This window comes from Athene cunicularia (assembly GCF_003259725.1).
Source record: "Athene cunicularia isolate RWA chromosome 4 unlocalized genomic scaffold, athCun1 chr4_part3, whole genome shotgun sequence".
In the NCBI taxonomy this organism is placed as follows: domain Eukaryota; kingdom Metazoa; phylum Chordata; class Aves; order Strigiformes; family Strigidae; genus Athene; species Athene cunicularia.
Window position 1 is genome coordinate 5579518 of NW_020799100.1, and position 10700 is coordinate 5590217.

At 38.9% G+C, this 10700-nt stretch overlaps 2 protein-coding genes across 2 annotated transcripts; one reads left to right on the forward strand and one right to left on the reverse strand.

Annotated features, from left to right (window-relative positions):
- Positions 1-490: 490 nt before the first annotated feature.
- Positions 491-7077, forward strand: MCTS1 (MCTS1, re-initiation and release factor). The gene is given in 6 exon segments (XM_026848297.1): positions 491-557; positions 560-725; positions 1439-1536; positions 2626-2759; positions 3793-3860; positions 5947-7077. Coding segments are annotated over 6 exon segments (600 nt in total). The 5' UTR covers positions 491-505; the 3' UTR covers positions 6029-7077.
- A 2077-nt stretch (positions 7078-9154) lies between these two features.
- On the reverse strand, positions 9155-10694 carry C1GALT1C1 (C1GALT1 specific chaperone 1). The gene has a single exon (XM_026848294.1). It carries the CDS (start codon positions 10443-10445, stop codon positions 9489-9491), a length of 957 nt encoding a protein of 318 aa, XP_026704095.1. The 5' UTR covers positions 10446-10694; the 3' UTR covers positions 9155-9488.
- Between the last annotated feature and the right edge of the window lie 6 nt (positions 10695-10700).

Consider the following 10700-nt stretch of genomic DNA (forward strand, 5'->3'; position numbering starts at 1 on the left):
GGCCTCCTCGGGGCGCAGGGTGCGCCCTCAGCCCGCGGGGCAGTGCCGTCCTGCAGCCGTCAGCTTTGCCTTCGGGCGCGCTGGCCTGGGCTGCTTGGGCACTCGCTTGTTAAAAGACCTAGAAAGCAAGCTGAGTCATTAATTTCTCTGAACTTCGGGGTAGTACAAAGCGCAGTTTGTACGCCTGTGGTAAAGGTGAAGGACTCCTGTAAATACATATGAATAGGGCTGTAGGTGTTAGTGTTACCAGCAAAGTCTGCTCTGTAAGTTGAATCATTCAATAAGGCTGTGTGCCAAGGTGTATCACTGAGACTAAAAACATGTTTCATGGATGTACATAAAGTTTAGTAACTAAGACAGCCTACTAGTGGGGACCCCTCTGCTGTCCCCCAGTCTAAGTGTTCCCAAGGGGACAGATTTAAGCCTCATGAAATCCTAGATTTGAAAATCTGGCAGATGCAGTACTACTAAAGCTTTACAGCAAATTCATAAACATTTCTGAAAAATGCTGCTGAGATACAGCGTCTTTTGGGCAGCAAATTGTGCGCTTCTGAAATACACTCTTTTGGCAGATTTGATGAAAAGGAGAATGTATCAAACTGCATCCAGCTGAAGACTTCAGTTATTAAAGGTATTAAGAATCAGCTGATAGACCAGTTTCCTGTTATTGAACCATGGCTAAACCAAATCATGCCAAAGAAAGACCCTGTCAAAATAGTAAGATGGTAAGTTTATTTTCTCTTAAACTTTCTTCCAAGATGCTATGATTGCTTCCTTTATATGATTATTTTGTATAGTAGATGAACCTACTGTTTTTGAAAAGCATCTATCATTTCTTAATAGATAATAATCCATGTTATGGCCAAACCAGAAAGTTTGCATGTGCTCATCACACTCTTGAAGGCCTGCTAGCAGGATGTTTCAGGAAAGCAAAAATGCTGCCTAGTAGTAAATGTGCAACATCTGGGGACTCTTCAGGGACCAGCCTGTTGTTGAAGGGAAGCATTCAGCTTTATGGATATGGAAGCTCAAACATGTTCGCATAGCTTCCAGTAGCATTGTTATACTATTTTTGGGCTTCCATATATTATCTGGATTATTTTCCTTTTTTTAAACTAGTAGTATATTTTTGTTGATTTCTCCTCCTTGTTCACTCTTTTTATTGCATTTTAAAAAACTCCAAAGACATGCACTTTGTGAACAACCAGATGTTTGTCTGTATTTTTTTTTCTTATTTTTAAAGGGAAAGGACCTGTGTAGGAGGCCAGTGTTGAAGAACAAGCTATAAGAAAAATAGTATTTTTAGTTTTAAATTTTCCTGCTAATTGTCTGACTTAACTCTCAAATGCCAAGATAGACCAGATTCTGAAGTGAAATATTTAATTTGAACTGTAAAAACAGTTAAGTAGTTCTTGGAATAATGTTTTTAATCTTGCAGTCATGAACATATAGAAATCCTCACTGTGAATGGGGAGCTGCTGTTCTTCAGACAAAGAGAAGGGATTTTCTACCCGACACTAAGGTTGCTTCACAAATGTAAGTTTCCTGAGGATGGTAGTGGTGAGGAGAGAGGGGTGAGCATGTGATTCCACAGGACTTCTCTAGAAGTGAATTAAAAAGAATTTACTATTTCTGTGCATATATATATATATATATATAATGTATATATATTTCAGCATAGATCTTAAAACATATAGCACGCCTTCTCAACTGTAATTTATTGCTTTGCTATTTCAGGTGTCTATATGGGTTGCTTTCCCTGTAGTTATTGTAATGCTATATGTTAAGAAACGTGAACTTTGTTTTCTAAGAATCAAGTTGTGCAAATCTGCAAAAAAAAAAATCTTGAGAGAGTTTTCCCTTAGAGATCTACATTTCTTGTTGTTAGCCCTGTCTTTATTCTTTCAGGTCTTCCTTTAAAGCCTTCTTGCTTCCTTCCAAATACTTGTAGGTTCTTACTAGAAAAATATTCTTTAATCATGAGTTTAATGATGTAATGTATACATGTTTCCTGTAAGAATTTATGCTGCATGCTTTTTACTTTTTCCACTTCATTGTTTTTCTTGCTGTTCTCAATGTTCTTACTTGATTGTGTTACTCTGGTTTAGATGAGTGCAGGTGTCCCTAAAACTGTTATTCAGTCAAATCTCAGTTTGAAATACTTCAGGAAGGTGCATGCACTTGAAGGCTGTCTTGGAGAGTTGGCAGTTTTCGTGAATATTGTCTATGTTTGCCTTTTTTTTTGTCCTGTTACCATTAACCTGTTTCTTCTTCATGTAAGAGGTTATACATGAAATTTGAGGTATTTAAAACCTCTTAGTATGTGGGCTCTTGTGTGATTGTTTTTGCTGGGGGAACTTGTTAAAACTGTTACTTGGTATATGAGTGTGCAGGCTGCATAGTTTTGGGTTGCCCTTTGGTTCTCAGATAAAAGATGTGGTCTGGGAGAACGGTACTTGTGTCCTTCCCGGACAGTACAGCCAGCGGGAGCCCTGGTAATTGTTTCTCAAACTTCCTAACCTCGCAATGCACTGTAGATCTAATTGCCCCATCTAAACTGACTTGATAATGAGTTATTCATGTTGTCATCATATTAATTGTAATGCTGTATCTTTCCCCTCCTAGACCCATTTATTCTACCACATCAACAGGTTGATAAAGGAGCCATTAAATTTGTACTAAGTGGAGCTAATATAATGTGCCCTGGGCTGACGTCTCCTGGAGCAAAACTTTTCCCTGCTGCCGTTGATACTGTTGTTGTATCCTTCTTTAACTATGAACTACTGCTTGCTGTGAGATGAGTTAAATTTATGTTCTTGTGTTCTCAGCTGATCATAATCTGAATTACTTTTCATTTTAATGGTATTTGATGGAATAATCAGTAATCTGATAAGAACTGCAGAGGTGCAGATGTTAATTGGCAAGCTTAAAATTGTTCTTAACTTTTTTTACTTACTGTGGTGTTCCAAACCCAGTAAGTATTTCTGCTGTGCTGTTGAGTGGTATGCTGTTCTGTTAATCTAACCAATAATTGGAGCTCCTTTGTGATTTTATGCAGAACTGTAAAAATAGTTGAGGTACAGTGTAATTTGTCCCCTGCCTCCTTCATCAATCTTGTATCTCCTTCAGCTATAGAAGAACTTGCTCCTGTTCCTAGGGAATTTGGAAAGATGTAGTCAGGACTTGCTCTGTGTGTCTGATGAAATTAGCATATGTAAAATGAGGAAAGTATGCTAATTCACTCATTGTTATATTACTGAGAAAGGAAGTCTGAGCAAATACAGCATTAGTAATACTAAGCTGTGCTGCTTTTGTTGTTAGTTAGATGCTATAGGAAAAGATCAGCAGTTAGCAGCACATGCTGTTAAGCTTTGAAAAGGACATGTCTGACTTCAGTACTTCTGTTTTTTTAGATTTGTGTCTCAATTCTTCTGTACCTTGGAATCTAAAATGGCCCCACAAACATGCAGTTTTATTTCAGAAAGGGTGAGATTATCTTCTCTCAGTGTTAGGCACAAAGGAAGAAATGGACTGTAGCGGTGGGAGATCTTTTTCTGTAATTGCTGTTTGAAGTTCATAAATACGTGCTTTGTGCTTTGTTCTACAGTTGCGATTCAGTTGTTAAATGCAGTGCATTGTTTCGCTTATCTGTAAGAGCTAGAGCTTCAGAATTACTAAAGGGGTAAAAGTTCAACGTGGGAGTTTGAAACTTGGAAAGTCATTTTCTCATACTGCTTTTACTTTTCTGAAATAGTTTTACAAAAATCTGTTTTCCTTAGCAGTAATTTGTAGGCAATAATGGCAGAGGGAAAACAACATGCATTATGTGTGGGAGTAATGAAGATGTCAGCTGAGGACATGTAAGTGTGTTAAAATTTGAAATATAACTTGTCCCATGTCATTATTCCTATGTTAGTTTGGAATATAAGCACCACTGTCAAGGTTCCTGCCTCACTGTTGCAGCATATGTTGTTCAACTACAGAATTTTTTTAAGTGTTCATTTTGTTGATTAATATTCAGGGAAAGAAGAAGAGCCAGGGAATATCCCTACTTATTTGTTCACCAGATGGAATTAAAATAGTCCTTTTCATGTGAATATGGATTTTAAGATGCACAACATTAGTGCTACTGCTGAATGTCAGTATTTCTTGCTCTCAGATTGTACTTTCTCAAAGATCTTGCTGAACAAAGATATATTTGTATAGAGTACTTGCTACCTGGGCTGGGCAAGAGATGTAATTTGGATCTGAGGGGATTGAAGATGTTGAAGTGATTTTTGTTTGCAAGGACAGCAGAGACTAAAGTCCTGATGGTGCTTGGTTGTCCGGCTGGGCTTTCCTCTGTGGCCTTCTCTCTACCTTGTACCCGCATGCAGCATTCCTGCTTGATGTGCTTACTAGCTTTGCTGAGCTTCTTGTGAAATGTAGAGGTCTGTTTGGGGGGTTAAACATCAACTGAAAACTGTTTGACAAGGGCAAGAGACAGAAAGTAGAAATGGATGTCAGTTGTTCTTGGCATTCTGATAGTGCTAAATAATAAGTGGCTAAACCACTTTGTCATTTTAAGTTCTGTAATGTCTTGCAGTAGGATGTAAGATGCCCCAGCAGCTTTGGGCTGTGTTGGTTCTAGCCCTGTCTAACACTTCTGTGCGTGAAGAAGCTGATTTTGAAAGCAAGTCACTCTTGTGGGGATAATTCTCAGCAGGATCATCTCTGCTGGGTCTTGAATTGTAATGGAAGCCCAAGGGAGAGAGATGGGAGTGTGTTACAGAGGATGGGGATAGAAAGGGACTGCAGCAACCTGGATTTGGACCTACTGTAGTTGTCAAGGTGTTATATTCCTCAGGATTCTTTGTAGTGCCTTCAGAAGACCAGGAGTAGGTGGAAAGAATAGCTCCCTTTGTCCCAGTCCTACATCTGCAGTGATCTGCTGTGATCACTGCAAATCAAGATTAGCTGTATTCCTAATCTGAATTTCAAATTCATCAGCCTTGCAGCTGAATATCCTGTTCCTGTGAGAAGCAACGTGAACTGGGGAGGAAAACAAAATGATACTGGTCTACCGCAGCCTGTGTTTTTGTGTGATATTGTTTAAACTAGAAAATTGTGAAACAGTATGATTTGAGTCTCTTGGTGTGATTATGATATATGATGTGTTAATGCGATTAACATCGCAGTATTTTCCTTCCTGATTACTTCTGGACAAGTTGTAGAAGTAATGGAATACTTTGTGTAAATACAGTAAACTAGATTCTCTGGGGGAATAAAACTTGTTCTCAGTCCTAGAATGATGAGATTTGTCTTGTTTATTGTAGATTTTTTTCATGGAATAATGTGCTGGAAAAAAAGATGAACACATATCCAGTGCAGACACACAAAATTTTAAAATACTACATGACTCAAAAGATATAGAAGGATAGTATGTCTGTAACATGCTTCAAGTCCTTGGCTTATAAATTTAGCATTTATAATTAAGTGGGTAGATGTCCTGCAACAAACAGTGAAGCATCTCACCTGCAGTTGCTTGTGTCAGTGGCACCTTGGAACCAGAACTTGACAAATTCCACATTCCAGCCATGTTACACCACCTCCTGTGCTAGGAGGGCGAGAGTCACTTAAAATTGCTGCTCTACTTTGATAGAGAAATGCTAAAATTAAGAAAAGTAGAAGTGTTGTCTGAAGAACTGCTTCCCACACAGAAGTAGTTTAAAAATATTGTGGAAGGTTGTTGACAAAACGTGGAAGGCAAATATTGTCCTCTTATTCAGCAGTGTGGGTACATGTAATAACAAATATTGTTTCTTGTCCACCTGCTGTTGAAGATTATGACTTCCTGGATGATAGCTTCTCCCCTTACAGTTGACGAACATTACATTTTCTACTTTAAATATGTGCTGCTCTAATATTTAACCTAGCTAATAAGTCTGTACCTTTTTCCTTCTACAGTGAGAAGGTCAACAAAGGGATTGGTATCGAAAATATCCACTATTTAAATGACGGCCTTTGGCATATGAAGACATACAAGTGAAACAAAAGGAACTGTGTTACCCCAAAGGAACGCACTTAGATTAAATGTGGACTGCTTTGTAATTCCTTGTTTTTAATGTGACTGAATGTACAAATTATTTTGTTCTGTGGCTATGCTAAATAAATCAAGTGAATGCGAAAGTACTGTTAGGCTACAATAGTTTTCTAGATTTCTTTTTATTACAGTTCTCTTGTTTTGTCTTAAACCCAAATCTTCAGTGACTGAAGGTATCTGGTGGAAAGATCCTGCATGGACTGTGAGTAGACTATTTCAATCAAAGGAGGAAAAAGCCAAGAAATGTTTACATTTTTATGCTCTCCTAAAAGAGTAACACCAAGTGTATATGAAATATAATTAATATGGTTTCTAAAACCTCTGAAACATTTCAGATTTTTTTCTTCTGATTAACATCTTGTTAGTCTACCTGTTTCTTGAATGTGGAGAAATCAGTTTTTTTTGACATTTATTTTTTAACTTAATTTATTAACAGCATTAACTTCAGTATTTTACTTAAGGATTTTTCTCTTTTTAATATGCATTTATCTGTATAGGATTTATGAACTTAGACTGGTATGTGGACTAGAAATTCTTTTATGCTAGTTCATATCTAAAGAATATATATAACATTCAACTTTCTACCTGCCAACACGGTTTGATATCGCTCTCCTTGTAGCGGTGTTTATAGTAATGGTGGGCATACTTCAGATGGAGTGTGTGCCAACTTGGTGCCTGATGCTCTTCTCCCCGTTTGCCTTCTTATTTTAGGAGCAGAAACAAAATCACTGTTTAACAAAGGCCATGATAGCAAAACATGGTTATCAGTGTAGTCAGGAGCAACTTCTTCAGGTGGAACTTCAAAAGAGATCTCAGCTTGTGCACATTGCCATGTGTATGTACAGCTACAGAATGGGTTAAAGAGCACTGTGTATTTGTCTGGATAATCTGACTCTGTTCAGCGGCTGCACACCCAAAGCTATGCCTATGGAGAACAGCCTGTGCCATGGAATCATTTAATAAACTAAGGAAACTTTAAGGTCTACCACTCATAATTCTGTCTCTGGAAGCATTTATTAGTATTTCAAGTCTCTATTCAAACTCTTGTGTTTTATGATGGCAGAATGTAATTTTGCGTGCAGGTGCCTTGTCTTGGTGCTGTTCTGCATGTTTGGTTTCCCCACCCTGGGACTGTTAAAGAATATAGTGGCAGAGGTGTTCTCCATCTGATTCTCAGGTCAAATTAAGACATGGGAGATGGAATGTGCCACCTAATATGTGCTACTTGTAAATAGTTTTACAGAAGAAATTTAAAATATAATGCTTTTGAAAATGACAGGGTAAATCTGAAAAAACATAGGAAGACAAAAACTAAGGTGATAATTACAGCAGTGTTGCAGGAAAAAGTGGTCAAACCTCAGATCTTCATTTCGGAATGCTAATGGACATTTTTGTGCATCTTAAAGACTGCTAGAAATGTACTAATTTCTCGTTAGTGCTATGAGAAATCAGTTTGTGCTTCAGTGGTTCTTTTTTGCATAAAATGAGGTAGTCTTGAGTTCTTTGGCTTTTTCCCCTTCCATCTTGCCTCCTTTATGTTATAGTACCTCTCAAATCTGATGAGACTTACTCAGGTTTGAATTATTAACCCCCATTCTTTTTCCTTGACTTGCCCTATGACTGCTGTTGTTGCTGTGGGGTCAGAACTTCTTTTAATATTGGAAACACCACTGAAATAAAAATTTTACTTTGTTTGTCTGGCTCTGTCAGAGTATTCCCAACTGTGGATCTAACCTTTTAAAAATGATTCTTTAAGAAGATACAAGTTAAATCATGTGTAATTTATGTACCAATTTAGCAAAACATCAAAAATATAAAAAGTTTTATCTAGGTTCTGGCAGCAATCACTTACATATTTGTCTTGCTATGTTAGCTGAGCTCTGACTGGCATGGAGGAGGAGAGTGCAACAGGTGAGACAAGGTTCACCTGAAACATTTGAGCTGTGGTAGCTTGCTTGGGGGTCTGAGCAGTTGTCTTACCATTCTTGTCAAAAACAAAGGACGTGATGTTTAAAACCAGAATGATGTGGATATTATCAGCTCTGAAGCAGCTGTTTCACTTCCCCACCTGTCCCATTGGAGCTCAGGATAGGATGCGATATTACAAAGGGTCTGTTACAGAAGGGTGAGGTAACATACTAGCTTCTCAGGTCTTTTTTGTAGTTACTTTTATAGTAGCAACAGAGCCTGTGAGAGTCCTAGGTATAGCAAATAAGATGTACCTCGGCCTTAAATCTTGAAAGGTCCAGGTCAGGTCAGTGAGTTTGAAGTGGCATCACTATTGAAGTGCTGTTTACTCCTACTTGTGACAGTAAGGGTGTGTAACTTGCATAAAACATATTTCAAGTGCACTCAGTTGTAAGGAAAAAACCCACCCACAAACAAAACACAATACACCCAACAACCCCCCCCCCAAACCCAACACAACAGGACCACCCCCCAAACCCAATATTGGGGAGTTCTGCATATTGCTTTGTTGTGCATGTAACTAGTTTTAAATAATATCCAAAGAAAGGTTGGGAGCGCAAGCATGTGTTGCTCTTTCTGCTGCTAACAATAGCTATAAATACATCTACGCTACACTTGTATTGACAGTTAACTGACTTCTTCCTTGTAAACACTATTAGCACCACTAACAGGAGTGAAAGTAACACTGAACCTTTATCGTAATATGCTTATATATATGAAAGTGGAACTTTAAATGAGCAATTACTCTTGTGTTAACAGCCTACCTGACCATGTTAATAGTTATTCAAATATTGTTATCTCTTGTCTGCTTAAAAACAGCCGTGCAAAGGTCACTTAGTTATTCTGCTACAACTTCCTAACAGATCTTATCCTCTTGCTTCCTACTCATTCCTTACTGGGTTAGGAGGCTGTACATCAAGTGGTAAGTGCTGCCAAAGCAGCATGGTTCAAGCTGTTGTGTAGTTTAGTGTAAAGGAAATAGTTTAAAGTTAAGTCTTTGAAATTGAATCTGTAGTCAGTTTTATTGGTACATCTTAGAAAGATATAAAGACATTCTAGAAATGCCTGGGAGAATTGGAAGAATCAAAGTCTTGCAAAAATATATTTGTAACAGTAGACTAAGTTCATTTGAGTTTTCATTAATAAATATTTACATGTACAAACCCCCCATATAAACTTAATTTCCTTTTATCATAAACATGAACAACTTATCATTTCATTCCAGCACTGTCAAAAGCCAGAAGCATTTCTGTATAAAATATTTAGAAAAAAGTTCTCCTTCCACTTTTAAAATCAAGAGCTTTACCAAACCTCAGTGTGCAAAAAGGAAAATAAATGTACACCAGTACTGCCAGATGCAAAAAATTGAATCTGCCAGTACAAATGCATGCCAGGAGAAGAGCTGATTCCATGGTTCCAGGCCTTCTCTGAAGAGACATCAGTCATTGTCTGAGCCTGGAGGTGGCAAGAAGACGAGTGCATCGTTGTAGGTGTGGCCGTAGGGTCTCAGACGGTAAACGCCGTACATCATCACGTGCATGTGGTTCGGGGCCAGTCCGCTGAAGGTGATGGCCATGTCGGAGCAGCAGCCGTCCACCACCTGCTGAGGGTGCGTAGACATCGCCTCCTTAATGAGGGCACCGACCGATTTAGTGTTAAAGACGTCTTTTCCTTCCGAATCTTCCGCGTTTTCGGCAAACACTCCAGTATACTTCAAGCAGATTGCTAACTGTTTATCCTCAGCAAGTTTCCAAATCATACCTCCCTGCTCCGGACACTTGTCAGTGTCTTCAAGAACACGGGAGAACCGTCTTAGTGATTCAATGCTTAAGACGATTCCTCCCTCACCATCTACATACTCGAGGTCACCAGATTTCACAGTATGGCCTATATAAAAAGGCTGCGAAGGGTCTTTTTTCAGTAAGAAATACTTCAGATTTTCAATAATAGCAAATGTTGTTGGATATGCAAGGAAGAACCAGCTGAATTCATCTTTATAGCGTTCATACGTTATCTTGTAAGCTTTTCTCATCATCACCCACATATCATTTGTGTTGAGGGCTACAGATTCAAACACTTTGACGTTTTCAGAGCTGTAGAATTCCACCTTGTCGCAGTGCTTGCTCCATGTCTCTTTCACTGCAGCCCAGTGCCCCAGATCTTTAGGTTTCACAAGGATGATACAATAAACACGGATACTTTTACTAAGCTCCATGCGTTCACCTTCTGAAAGGTTTAAGACATCTTCTTTGTTGGGAGCCTGGATGTGATGATGCTCGTGGTGATGGGCTTTAGTCCCGTGGCCCACCTTAATGTGTCCGAGGAGTGTCACCAACATGCAGAAGGCTCCTCCAAGCACCACGCCTTTCACAAAGGAGCTGCTTTCAGAAATCATTTTTCCTAGAAAGGAGATGCACTGTAAGAATTTACAGGAATAAGTTTAAAACTGCAAATTCCGTATAGTTTTAATACGTTCTTCAACTGCTAAACTCGGCTGCAGTTCCCTTAACTCACGCACCAGGACACCGCTGGTGAAAGAGCAGCGGCAAAACGAAAATTCCCATTCGCGGCTCTCGTTACCGTTAACGGTACGACAGACCCCGCGGGTGGGTCTTGTACCCCGGACCTGCTCTACCGCCGTGCCCGCACG

What these genes read in the sequence shown, in the direction of transcription:
- C1GALT1C1 (XM_026848294.1), bottom strand. Translation starts at nt 10,445, where the DNA reads ATGATTTCTGAAAGCAGCTCCTTTGTGAAAGGCGTGGTGCTTGGAGGA.